General features: G+C 45.7%; 1 protein-coding gene across 6 annotated transcripts in view; it reads right to left on the bottom strand.

Annotated features, from left to right (window-relative positions):
- The window catches only part of LOC112225182 (protein TANC1), a 183,587-nt gene that overhangs the window by 45,736 nt on the left and 123,969 nt on the right, over positions 1-13,882 (bottom strand). For 5 of the 6 annotated variants that reach the window (XM_024388878.2, XM_024388877.2, XM_024388874.2 and 2 more), the window contains 2 exons: positions 2,216-2,338; positions 70-354 (listed from right to left, as the gene is read on the bottom strand). In XM_024388878.2, coding sequence (XP_024244646.1) covers positions 70-354; positions 2,216-2,338 — 408 coding nt within the window. Of the gene's footprint in view, positions 1-69; positions 355-2,215; positions 2,339-4,463; positions 4,775-13,882 lie in introns of those variants that run through there. The other variant, XM_024388876.2, reaches the window with a different exon arrangement.

Below are 13,882 nucleotides of genomic sequence, written 5' to 3'. Positions count from 1 at the left end.
GGGGTCTATTCAAAACTTGTGCACTATATAGGGGTGCCATTCGGGATGTAACTAGGGGTTACTTCGTACTTTTGGGCGATGCGCTGGGGCTGTTGGAGGCGATCTGCCGCATGCGTCCGCCGTGACAGCTGAGCGCCACCAGCCGGGAGATGACAGCCGTCTTGCCGAAGCCCACATTGCCTATGACCACGGCTCCGCGGCTCTCTCCGGCCTCGCCGCCGCCCTTCAGCATGTCCTCCAGCTGCTGGAAGAGCCAATCGCGGCCCACGAACACTGAGTCTGTGGTGATGCTGGGCACCTCGAACAGCAGCGGCTTGAGCATGATGTCCACCGGCTTGTAGGGAGCAAAGCGGGCTGGAGGAAACCAAATAAAACAGACAAACATTTATTCAGTGAGGGTTCATAAGAAAATAGTTCATATATAATGCATGGTACATTTACACAGGTGCTGAAAAGCAGCAAGGCTAAAAAGTAAAGAGACATGTTTCTGGTGTAAAGACAAGCCTTGAAACTGTTTTTGGCACTGATTAGGGAACGTCTCCACATGAAACACTGTTTATACCTGCACTGTTGACCATACCTTTTCGTCTGTTTCCTCTGAAAGCCAGCTTTCAGCCAAAATGATGCAATATGAAGCAATGTTCAACATTGCTGTGGATTGTGAAACTGACACTGTGGAGCCCGAGCCCTAGCACCATCCACGATAATCAATATATTTTTCTCCTGGAATTTCATCTGAACCGTCTTTGTTGTGTCTCACTCTCACACCATTTGAGGAATATAAATATCCCTGGCTCTGACATGTCAGTTAATCAGAACCACAAAACACTGTCTGTCTACAGCAGTCGTAGTCTGATAAGTGCTGCATGTCAGCCAGGCGATAAACACCTGCTGCAGGCCAAACATTCTTCTCAGGGCTGTTGAGGGGGAGGAGGGGAGATGCCTGGGCTACAGTCAGTGTCCACCACACAGCTAGAGAAACAGAGTGGGCTTTTTTTCCTCTGCAGCTCTCCCCCCCGGCTCTCTCTCCATCATTGCCATCTATATCTCTCTCTACCATCTCTCTCTCTCTCTGTTCCTCTCTCAGTTTGAGCTATGTACAACTAGCTCCATTGACTTGGCCCGTTTTTGAGTGATCTTCAACAGTGCAGCTAACTTCAGCGCCGATTATTTCTCTGCCCCGCACACACACCTTGGCTGCATGAGAGAGAAACATCAGTACTAGCCGCAGTACCTGACCACAGCCAGTCCCCTCTGTCTACTGAGCGATGTACTCTGAGAATAGAGGTTTAGTTGGAGAAGTTACTCAGCTGCATTCAAACAGCCATTGGCAATCATGTAGGCGGATGGCAAAGGTTTGCAATTTATTTTCTTTTTTTCCATTAGACTGCTTAAAGTGTCTGGAAAGCCAAACACATAATGTTCATAAATGTGGACTGTTGCACAACTTTCTGTCCACGGGGACATTTTACATAATACTAACAACTCTATACTGACAGCGGCAGTGAAAACAGAAGGGTTTTTAAAAGAGGGTTAAATAGTTTTGCCAGCATTTAATGATGTAATATTACATTATTCATGTCGTGATCAAATATTAACTCTGTGGTATTTCAGTCAACCAAGACTGGGATTTATACCAGGATAATATAAAAGAGTAATGTGCACGGTGCCAACGGAATAGCTGCTGTTTGAATAGCTGCTCTAAGGACAGGCCTAGTCGTTGAAAGGATATTGTGGGTGTACCATTCTGTTGTAGCCATTAGGAAACACAGTATATGCTTTTCTGTGTTCTATGGAATAGGTTTACATTTTCCCCTACGTTTCTTTTATACGTTTGGTGTGCACTACAGTGGCCCTTGTTCTATGTTCTTAGTAGCTAGTTACTGTACCCTATTCCCTATATCGTGCACTACAAAGGGCCCTGGTCAAAAGTTGTGAACATTTTATTTTACTTGGCAAGTCAGTTAAGAACAAATTCTTATTTTCAATCACAGCCTAGGAACAGTGGGTTAAACTGCCCTGTTCAGGGGCAGAAAAACAGATTTTTACCTTGTCAGCTCTGGGATTCGATCTTGCAACACTTTCGGTTACTAGTTCGACGCTCTAACCACTAGGCTACCTGCCACCCCAAACTATATAGGGAATAAGGTGCGATTTGGGATGCAGCCTTGGTGTACAGTGCCCATGCTGTTAGAGTGGCAGTTATGAAGCATACCTTTAGAGTCCTGTGGTGCCCTCCCACCTGTGTTATGCCAGGGCAGCCGAATGGACGTCCGCAGAGGAGTATTACGTTGTTCATCAAGGTAGCTCAGGTCTTCCAGCTTGGTCGAACTGGTGGCTGCAGAGAAATAGAAAACCATGAGATAATATGTGGGATATGAAAAAGACAACGAGCCTTCATGATTGGACAAAATCAGACAAATGGCCATGAACAGTTCCTGGATCACAAGCTAAAACCAATCATGGAAAACATGTCACTGGGGAAATCCAGGGCTTGTCCTTAATATGCTGAGAGAGAAAAGAGGAGTAGGACATGTATCAGATGGGAGACACAGATCCAGGCTGACATCTCGATGGCAGGATTTCAGGCAGAGGAAAGGGAACGGTGGACCCTGGCATTGACAGTTCCCTGGAGGTGGTGTGGATTGGGCAGCCAGGTAGAGTACAGCTGACAGGAGAGAAGAGAAGAGGAGCAACCATCCCCTATCCCCCCTAAAATCCCCCATCCCCCCAGCATGATCCAACCTGACAGCTGACGATCCAGAGAGAGGAGAGGTCTGTCCCAATTGACACTCCTGTGTGCTGGAGTACAAACAGAGCTAGTAACAACCTAAACACAACCAGTATCCTTCCCAAATGGCACCATATTCCAAGTGAAGTGCACTACTTTTGACCAGGGATCTGGTCAAAAGGAGTGCACTTACATAGGGAATGGAGAAACAGCCCTGATATGAACGTCAGGGAGGACTGCACACAGCGCCAGCAGACACATTTACTAACTAAAGCCAGCCTTACTACAGGGATTACTGCCTGAAAACATACAGTAGGCTACAGCAACAACATTACAGAGAGAACTCACAGACAGCACCTAGACCCAGAGAACATGCGTCATGAAGGAATAATGACTACAAACAATACCTGTCATGATCAGAACTAGAAGTGATAACAAACACTAGCAGTTTGCTGTATAGAACTCGTCCTCCATCTCTACCTACCATCCTAGGTCTATGAAACCCACACACGGAGACAGACAACGTGAAACAAGGTCTCCGGTGTTCCAGGCAACAATGAAATCACCATGGAGACCCGGCTATCCTCAAGCCGGCGTCCTTTTTAACCCCTAGAAGTCTAAGCCTAACATATATCATTGTTTTAAGATGGTCATACCATGGATCATTTAGCTATTTGATTGAGAATTTTAGGACCCCTGTAGGTACCAAAAAGATAAAATATTGTATTTGGCCTTTAATACTATAGCTCAAAGAAACGCATTGTGTAACGCATTCTTAAATGGCAAAACAGACACTAAAAAAATTTATCATAAGGAATAAGGTTTTGAAGTGTCTGTCCTAATTCTAGGAGATAAGAAAGCGCAGGAAATATATGTATTTTTTTTGCACAAAACTACCATAATTCCATGAATTTTCAGAACGGTTACCGGGTTACATTCAGACGGGTCCCGTGACACTTGTGGGGGTCGTAGAGCAAAACGGAGAACAACATTGTGTCTGTGAGTCTCATCTTTCCATAGAGTGGTCATATTAGTTAGTAGGCCAAACCGTTCGGACGCTACAGACAAAGAAGCTCTGCCACTTTCCACCGCAGATCCGGAGGGCCGCAGATGCGGTGGATTGAGATGCAGCCCATGCAAAAATATCCAGGTATCTCTAGCTTAAACAGACGGATTTGGTCTTTATCATGTTAATTAGATTGACGCACGGGTGTTGTCTGGGATTTGAACAACAGCAACTGCAACACCCTGCCACTTTTTTCGTAAACAGCTAAATGGATGTACCAATTCAAGATTGTGCCTTCAATAGGAAAAATCAAAGCCCTTCTCTCTCACTCTCTACTCGGCGTCAGCTGAGCCGGGAGGACAGACAGGACAGTGAGGGACTCTCCTCCCCAACTTACTCGGAGGAATGTTCTCCTAATTAGAGAGCCAGCTGGTGACAACAGAGCAGGCAAGGCAGCATGCATCAATAGAAACATTTATGTAAAAAAGACCTCATTGTCAGTCTACCCAACTATCAACCTGTTGATGTGAATTTCATTTTGGCCACGAAATTAGAATAAATGAGTGCCTTACTCTAATTCAACATGAGAGATCACTTCACACAATGCAGCCAAAATGTTAAACCGCTCGTTGCTCTCGAATTCAATTCTCCCAACTGCCAACCTGCTGGTGCTGGGCAGTGGGTCCCCCTGGTATAACCACACTAGAAGCTGAAGTAGCTACTTACAGTCAGTCAGCGGCAGCAGAGCCAGAGAGCTGGGCAGGACAGCAGCAGGTATTTAAAAACACTCCTCCTCATTCCCGGCAGGTAGCAGGCAGGCAGGCTGAGAGGCAGGCAGGCAGGCAGGCAGGGCGGAGGCCCTTTGTGGAAAAGCTCCACAGAATTATTCTCCCCAGTGGGTTGGACACTCATCAGCGTACCCAAGTGAATCTTCTGCCCCAGCGCCCCCATCCATGTCCAAGCACACTGGCCGCATTCAACTGGTGACTGCGCTTGGCAGTCCACAAGCACCGCTCTCTCCCTCTCCCTCTCTCACAGCATCCACAGCGTTAGCAGTGCTCCGCGTAAAATGAATGCGGGTGCTTTACGAGATTGTCCCCCCCCACCCACATGGATTTTTTTTTGGCAAGCGGAGGAGGAAAAGAGGGTGAATAAAGCAGGGATAAATGAAAGGTGGGAATACGGTGAGAGCTGCTCCCCTCCAACGTGGCGGATTACAGTTTGCACCGGGCAGCCGGACTCGCAGAGGAATTAATCAATGATCCTCCCTGTTCTGCTTTCACAGAGAGAGAGAGAAAGGAAGAGGGGGGGTGAGGTGTGTGGAGAGAGAGCAAGCGATAGAGACAGAGAGAGAGAAAGGAAAGAGAGAGAGCGGAGAGCAGGGCACAGGAGGAGAGCAGGAAGGGGGTAGTGACAAGCCGAGAGGGAGAATGATGTAAGGGAGAGAGGAGTGAGAGACGGCAGGAGGGAGGGGGACAGGAGAAGAGACGGAGGGAGGGGAGTGAAGTCCGTGCGGCGTTCCAGCTCTAGCGCATCATTCATGCCCCCTGCTGACATTAGTGGACTGCAGTGAGATCCTTCTCTCTCTCCCTTCTCTTCCTCTCTCTCTTCCCCCTCTCTCTACCATACTAGGCCCATTTAAAATCGGTATCCCTGTATAATCTACCAAAGCCATAATAAAGATATTTTGAAGCAGACATACCGTTGTTTGTTAGTAAAACCAAATAAGGCAATTCAGGAGCCAGTCTAACTTGTTTCAGAGTGGTGATAGGGATGTCTCGCAGATGCACTGAGCCGATACATGCTCTTTGATTTTCACCTGTAACAGAGCTCCTCGCAGCCGGCACCATTTCCCTCAACACAAAACTGGAAATCCTCTAGTGTAAAAGAAGAATACTTCTGCTCTGAAGTCCTCTTCCTTGTTATCTACAACTCTCTCAAGCACCAACTCTCGCTCCCTGCTTCTCGTTCTCCTTCTCGTTCTCTCTCTCGCCCTCAATCTGCGTTAACCTCTGTTTCTCTCCTCTTCCTTTTCCGACAGCAGATCCTTCCTGGTTGATGTGATAGTGTGTATGAGTATGATACCTTGAGGTCTGTGTGTCGGGAGGAGCTTTGAAGCTCCACAGATGTGTCAGGATGTGTCCATTCTGATAAAAACGGTTCTGCCCTTTACATCCCTTAGTTCTCTGTCTCCTGGGTTGGAGCAGGAGGGGGGCTGAGCTGAACTGCTCTGTTGCTGGGAGTGTCACTTTGCCTGCACCCGTGGACCAGCCCCCAGTACTTGCTATTTCCCAAATGGCAACCGTGTTCTCAAAAGTAGTGCACTATTTAGGGAACAGGGTGCCACAGGGGTCTTTTCAAAAGTAGTGCACTATATAGGGGGGAATAGGGTGCAAATTGGGATGCGCCCCATTGTTATTTAGTGGGCTCTTGTATAGGATTAATGCCTCCAGAAGACTTCTGGCATCTCCCAGACTGCCACCTCAAATCCTTCTCTGACCCGCCACGCAAATAGGCCCAGAGACGGAATTGAGTAGAAAATGGAATAGAAGTGTCTTACACAAAGGTTTTGACGCGTAAACAGATTACGTTCGATTCCTCGCTGGCGAGAAATTTGCTTGTTGGTTCATAATACAGACGAAAAAACAAGAATATGAAGAAAAAAAGATGAGGAGAACGCAAAATCTTGCATAACACATGATTTTCTCTGTTATTTTGTTTGCGAACACAAACCCTTTTATTTATCACACTAAGACATGAAGGAATATACGAGGAGTACGTTGCTCCACTAGTGGGCACCGACTGTGCTTTGATCTAGCCTGTTAGTGTGGCACAGGGAGCCCACACTGCAGACCACATAGCAGAATACAGAAGAGCTGTAAAGCAGACCAGAGCACAACATCTTCACTGGAGCCCTGCAGTACAGTACCTGCATTCCCCACAATGCTGGCCAAGCAATACAGGCAAACTACATATATGGAAGGACTCAACGCAATATCAATGTTATAAGAAATAATTAACAATCACAAAAATAAAATGGAGGAAATTGAGGATCAGGATCAGTGAGCCCAGGATATATCAGACATATTCCTGAAATAAAGTACAGTCAGTTGTAGCTAATTCAATTCAGGGTGTACCGAGCAAAACTGAGCCAGTCAATGTCTAGATATGGTCGGAGGTGACGACATGGACTCCACGTGAACCATCAACATTAGAGAAGAAGTGAGCGGAGGAGTCTTCAGGGAACAGTGAGACTCCACATACACACTCTCAATCAGCGAATGGGAAACTTGACAATATAAGCATACCAATGAATCATCTCATAAAATCCATACGCGAGCAGACAAAACATAAAACCAGTTAAGCCTGCTCTAATTTATCACTACATACACCAGTGGTTAAAACACAAAACTTTATGATTTGATGTAATGACTCTATAACATAAGCAATCCTGCGGAACATCTGGGGACCACAGAGATGACATCAGTCGAAGAGATGGGACACAGCTGTGTGACCTCTAGTCATCAGTTCTGTGGGCCCCAGGAACCTTCAAGGAAAACTCCACCCAAAATCTACAGTATCTTTTGGTGTTTGTTTCATTAGTCCCTTGTTGACATAGTTCCAAAATGTTTTGCATGTCAGCAATCAAGTTTTCAAGATACATAACTTTCAAAATACAGAAATACAGCCGGTATGATGCATTTTGGAATGTTCCTTTAAGATATTCTCCAATGCATAAGGATCCATGGTAACAAGATGCTGGAACAATGGCCGTCAATGATGCCCACTTCTGCTCAGGGGGGCAGGGCAGCTAGGCAGCGGACATCTGCCAGGCACAATGGACCAATCACCTAGACTCAGCAAGACACCCTAACACAAAGGAATCCCGAGTAGGGCAGCAGACTGGCACCTGGCACACGACTGTGAACCACAATGGTACAAATGCCTGCCTGGGCAATGCCAAAGCAATACACCACTCAACCTGTGCCAAGGTGGAGTGGAGTGCCTCCTGGGTATACGCTATGGCCGATACATTCCACAGCCATCCACCTTAATGCCATTTCATTGTCTGGAGAAATCTCCAACAGCGGTTCATCAGGAGGTCTCGGGACCATGGATTTCCTGTGGCCAGTCTTAATATAGCCTTTGACTCCCTAAGCCACACTGAATGTCTTATTAACTGATGACTGGAAATAGCATTCTTTAATATTTGAGAGTAACAAAGAATGTAGAAGGCTTTGAGTGGAATTTTTGTCCCGAAATGCCCCGAATCTGCACTGGATGAATGAGACATCTGCCTTAACATACCATGGCTTTGTGAAATTGGACTTCAGCCAAATCTTAGGAGTTGACCATATAGAGCCAAGACTTCTACTCTGTATACTCACTAGGGCTGGGTATTGCTGGATACGACAGTGTCACGATACTTAGGTGCGGATTCCATATGTATTGTGATTCTCATGATTCTATATGTATTGCGATTTGATACTGCGATTTCAGTGGGGCAAAAAAGTATTTAGTCAGCCACTAATTGTGCAAGTTCTCCCACTTAAAAAGATGAGTGAGGCCTATAATTTTCATCAAAGGTACACTTCAACTATGACAGACAAAATGAGAGAAAAAAATCCAGAAAATCACATTGTAGGATTTTTAATGAATTTATTTGCAAATTATGGTGGAAAATAACTATTTGGTCACCTACAAACAAGCAAGATTTTTGGCTCTCACAGACCTGTAACTTCTTCTTTAAGAGGCTCCTCTGTCCTCCACTCGTTACCTGTATTAATGGCACCTGTTTGAACTTGTCCACAACCTCAAACAGTCACACTCCAAACTCCACTATGGCCAAGACCAAAGAGCTGTCAAAGGACACCAGAAACAAAATTGTAGACCTGCACCAGGCTGGGAAGACTGAATCTGCAATAGGTAAGCAACTTGGTTTGAAGAAATCAACTGTGGGAGCAATTATTAGGAAATGGAAGACATACAAAACCACTGATAATCTCCCTCGATATGGGGCTCCACGCAAGATCTCACCCCGTGGGGTCAAAATGATCACAAGGACGGTGAGCAAAAATCCCAGAACCACATGGGGGGACCTAGTGAATGACCTGCAGAGACCTGGGACCAAAGTAACAAAGCCTACCATCAGTAACACATTACGCCGCCAGGGACTCATAACCTGCTTAAGCCAGTACATGTCCAGGCCCGTCTGAAGTTTGCTAGAGAGCTTTTGGATGATCCAGAAGAAGATTGGGAGAATGTCATATGGTCAGATGAAACCAAAATATAATTTTTTGGTAAAAACTCAACTCGTCGTGTTGGGAGGATAAAGAATGCTGAGTTGCATTCAAAGAACACCATACCTACTGTGAAGCATGGGGGTGGAAACATCATGCTTTGGGGCTGTTTTTCTGCAAAGGGACCGGGACGACTGATCCGTGTAAAGGAAAGAATGAATGGGGCCATGTATCGTGAGATTTTGAGTGAAAACCTCCTTCCATCAGCAAGGGCATTGAAGATGAAACGTGGCTGGGTCTTTCAGCATGACAATGATCCCAAACACACCGCCCGAGCAACGAAGGAGTGGCTTCGTAAGAAGCATTTCAAGGTCCTGGAGTGGCCTAGCTAGTCTCCAGATCTCAAACCGTAGAAAATCTTTGGAGGGAGTTGAAAGTCCGTGTTGCCCAGCAACATCCCCAAAACATCACTGCTCTAGAGGAAATCTTCATGGAGGAATAGGCCAAAATACCAGCAACAGTGTGTGAAAACCTTGTGAAGACTTACAGAAAACGTTTGACCTCTGTCATTGCCAACAAAGGGTATATAACAAAGTATTGAGATAAACTTTTGTTATTGACCAAATACTTATTTTCCACCATCATTTGCAAATAAATTCATTAAAAATCCTACAACGTGATTTTCTGGATTTTTTTTTCATTTAGTCTGTCATAGTTGAAGTGTACCTATGATGAAAATTACAGGCCTCTCTTATCTTTTTATGTGGGAGAACTTGCACAATTGGTGGCTGACTAAATACTTTTTTGCCCCACTGTATATTGCAATTATTTTGATGTTCCAAACATACTGCTCACTGTACAGTATGTCTGCTGCAGAGAGACAAGAGAGCCATAACAAAAACCTGTTTTGATCAGTCATGGAAATAAATGTACTGAAAACATATTTAAAAAGAAGATGGAGAACAAACTATTGGGTGAAAAATACCGGAGTTTTGGCAAAGATACAGCCGACTAGCGCTAGCTAACGCTACCTAGCCATATATAATTTTGTCTAAAATAGATTTTTTTCCCCCCCACATCACTAATCCCCACACATCAGAGAGGGGTATCGGAGGGTAGAAGATCTCTTACAGCTTCACAGAGACCCTACCGTCCTCCCTCCCTCCATTCCTTTCATTCCTCACACTCTCCGTTCTCATTTAGAATTCTACTCTCCACAGCCATCACTTTACATGCAGTAATAACATTTACATATTTCGTTTTCCGTTACAGAGCCTGTGTCACAGCCAATCCTGTTTGAAGCCGGTGGTACCTGTGACGGGGTGTGGGTTGTACTAGGAGAGAGCCATCTCTGAGGAAGCTCCTCTAGGAACCACTGTTTGTCTGTCTGGGTGGAATGACTAATGTGACCATCATCTCAAAGTTTCTTCACTGTGTACTGGTTCGTGAGTCACACCTTTCCATATTAGTGTGTAGCCCAAACCGTTTGGACGCTACAGATGATTTTGTGAGAAGACCGATTTCGGGATGTCTCATGGTGTGACCAACACCACTCTAGCTCTGTCACCTTTCACCACGGATGCGGAAGTGCTCATCGGGGGATGCGGTGGATTGAGACGCATCCAATGCATAAAAACCCCCAGCTATCTTTAGCGTAAACTGACAGACAAAAAAAGAAGAAACCGCAGTTGCAGTGGGCTAAGGAACGAAAACACTGGAGAAATGGAAAAACATTGCCTGGTCTGATGAATCCTGGTTCCTGCTGTTTCACACTGATTGGAGGACTATGGTATGGAGAAAACCACATGAGTACATGCATCCATCATGCCGTGTGTCAACATTGCCGGCTGGCTGTGGTGGTGTGATGTTGTGGGCTGTGTTTTCATTGCACACATTAGGCCCCTTGATAAAAGTTGAATGCCACAGGTTATCTGAACATCTTTGCCAATCAGATGCATCCCTTTACGGCAGCAGTGTATCTATCTGCAAATTGATCTTTTTTGCAGGATAATGCCCCATGCCACAAGACTAGAATTGTCCAGGAATAGTTCCACAAACATGACAGTGAATTCAGCTAACTGCAGTGGCCTGCCCAGTCACCAGATCTCAATCAAATTGAACATCTGTGGGATGAGATGGAACGAGCTATTCAGAGTAGAGATCCACTACCAGCCAACTTGACACGGCTTTGGGAAGCACTGGAGTCAACATGGGCCAGCATCCATGTGGAACGCTTTTGACACCTTGTAGAGTCCATGCCCGACTAATTGAGGCTGTTCCGAGGGCAAAAGGGGGTGCAACTCCCTTAATGTTTTGTACACTCAGTGTATATATGCAATTGTTTTGCTATGCAGAATGAATGGAGGAGAAAGCAGCTTTACTGACATGTCCTGCTGGGAGATAATACAATTAAGGATTTATTCCATGGCTTACAAGCCACGAGGGTCAATCAAAAATGTGCAGAAATAGCCTGATATCCCCATGTCAAAAGTCCAGTCTTCCAGCAGGGTCAGACGAAACAATCTGCAGAGGAGGACAGTGTTAAAACTACTCTCACATTGTAGTTCTTAGTTTGTTTGTGTTTTGGACAAAGTATATTTGTGCGTTCGAGGTGGGTCTACTGTGTCCTGCTCTGCCCTGGGAAAACTGCAAAATGGCCATTGATTCTCTGAGCAAATACATTTGGTGGTTTGGTGAAATGAGTAAGATTTTGGTTTACGTATTCTCACTCAGACAGGTGGTGTATTGGTATGGACCTAGACCTAGCCAGTTAGCCACAGCTTAATGAGCAATCAGTGCTGCCTGGATTTCCCACAGCAGCAGCTCTATGGCAGCAGGCCAGTCACGGTGTCCGCTGTAATCACACACACAGTGCAAATGACACTTCTGAGCAACACAGATACATTACCTGTGCATATCTCACATTTTAACAGCGCTGTGGGACACTGGTTGATTGGCATTGGACAGATGCACCAATCCCACTAATTCACCCCCAGAGAAAAATACCCTTTGTTCCCGGGCGAAATAACCTCCAACAACCTGAGAAGGGGACAAAAGTTCAGAAGGAGAGAAGTCTAAAGGACAAAACAGGCCATGGCGACGGACGGTTAAAAGCATTGGTCCTATCCCCTCTGACCACATAACATCAATGTGACTTTCTTTTCATTTCCGAACATATTGAATCGCCACCATTCGTAGACACCTAGCAACTACTGTCCGCGGCTGACATTCTCTATGTGTGTCTAGTCCTTAACGGTTCAACGATGAGCCAGCAGAGCAGCAGAGAGACAGCACTAGCCTAACTCCTGAAGTTCTGGCAGGAACTCTGCCTCAGAGCGTGTTAAGGCGCTCCAATCAATGACAGCGTGACTTTCAGCACTCTGGCATCAATTTCATTACGACTCCTCTCCTCTCTGCCACCGGCCTGGATTTCCACCGCTGTCCCTCTCGCTCGCTCTCTATCATTCTGCTCACCACTCCTCTCTCTCTATCACTCTCCCCCTCCATCACTTCCCCCATCACTCACTCTCAGTGTATCCTACAGAGGATCATCAGTCCTGTAGGCTCTGACTGGTTGGCTACCGCTGGATGACTGGGGGCTGTTGTCATGCTCTCCATAGGGACTGGGTGGTATAAAGCTATAGATAAGGCTACCCGATTCCCTACGTAGTGCACAACTTTTGACCGGAGCCCTATGAGCCCTGGTCAAAAGCAGTGAAATATATAGTAAACAGGGTGTCATTTGGGTAAGCAATCAATTATAATGGCTTCATCCAACTTCCTCATGACGTGATTTTTCTTTTCACCCCTTCCGTCTCTCTCTATCACACGCATACAGTCCCGCAAGTGTACACACCATCTATCAACCCAATTAAGACATTCCATATATCCCACGGAGCCAGCCACGCATAACAGATCCCTAGCCCTCTCATAAAAGAGTCAGGAGAAAAACATCAACTGAGTCCCAAATGGCACCCTATTCCCTATGTAGCGCACCATATTTATTTAACCGGGAAAGTCAATTAAGAACAAATTCTTATTTACAATGACGGCCAGGCCTGGAATAAAAAAACGAAACAATGTAGGACAAAACGCATAACACAGAGAAGAGACACTAAGCAACAACACAAATACAACAGCAAACAAACAGGGGGTGTGTGTGTGTGAAGTAAAACCGCATGCTTCCTTTCATAAGCTAACGCAAACTAGTGACATTGGGTGACAACTACAAACAGCTGCATGTCTCAATAACCTGTTCATCTATTTGTCCTTTCAACTCCTCCAGGGACAACAGGTCCTGAGGTTGTAGGTTGGCTTGGAGGGAATTCCAATACCTCGTTTTTGGGACTGTTAGTATAAAACAAGATTGTGACCTGAGCGTGTACGTTTGGGACGCAACCCAAGCCCCACTCTGATGAATAAGGATGTTAAAGTCTGTGTCCCTGGCCCCTGGTGACAGAGTAGGTTCATTTGGACCATAAATGAGCTTGTCTTTCCATGTCCTTGCTGTCAGCTCCCAGGGCATTGTAACCAACCATAAAATCAGAGGCGTGAATCCAGCTCAATCCTCGGGGGCAATACTGCATAACAGTGACATCATCCTACAAACTAGAGCAAAGAAGGGGCCGTTGGGTCCTGGGCTGTTAGCTTTACGAGGTAGTCGGTGTCCGTGAGTCTGGGTGTTTAGGAGTGTGTCCATCCATGCTGTTGGAGCTACGTCGGACCAAAACAACAGGAGATGTAAAACAGGTTATGGGTTATTGGAATAATTAGGTGGGTAACTGAGAGAGGTGTGAATTTTCTACACAATGCCGTGTATGCACTTCTTTATATGGTAAGGTTATAGATTTGTCAGCACGCAGTAAAGACTAATGGTCACTTAGAGCAAACAGCGTGTGAAATCCA

The sequence above is a fragment of the Oncorhynchus tshawytscha genome, linkage group LG26 (assembly GCF_018296145.1).
Source record: "Oncorhynchus tshawytscha isolate Ot180627B linkage group LG26, Otsh_v2.0, whole genome shotgun sequence".
NCBI classification, from domain to species: domain Eukaryota; kingdom Metazoa; phylum Chordata; class Actinopteri; order Salmoniformes; family Salmonidae; genus Oncorhynchus; species Oncorhynchus tshawytscha.
This window is presented reverse-complemented; position numbering and strand designations above follow the sequence as displayed.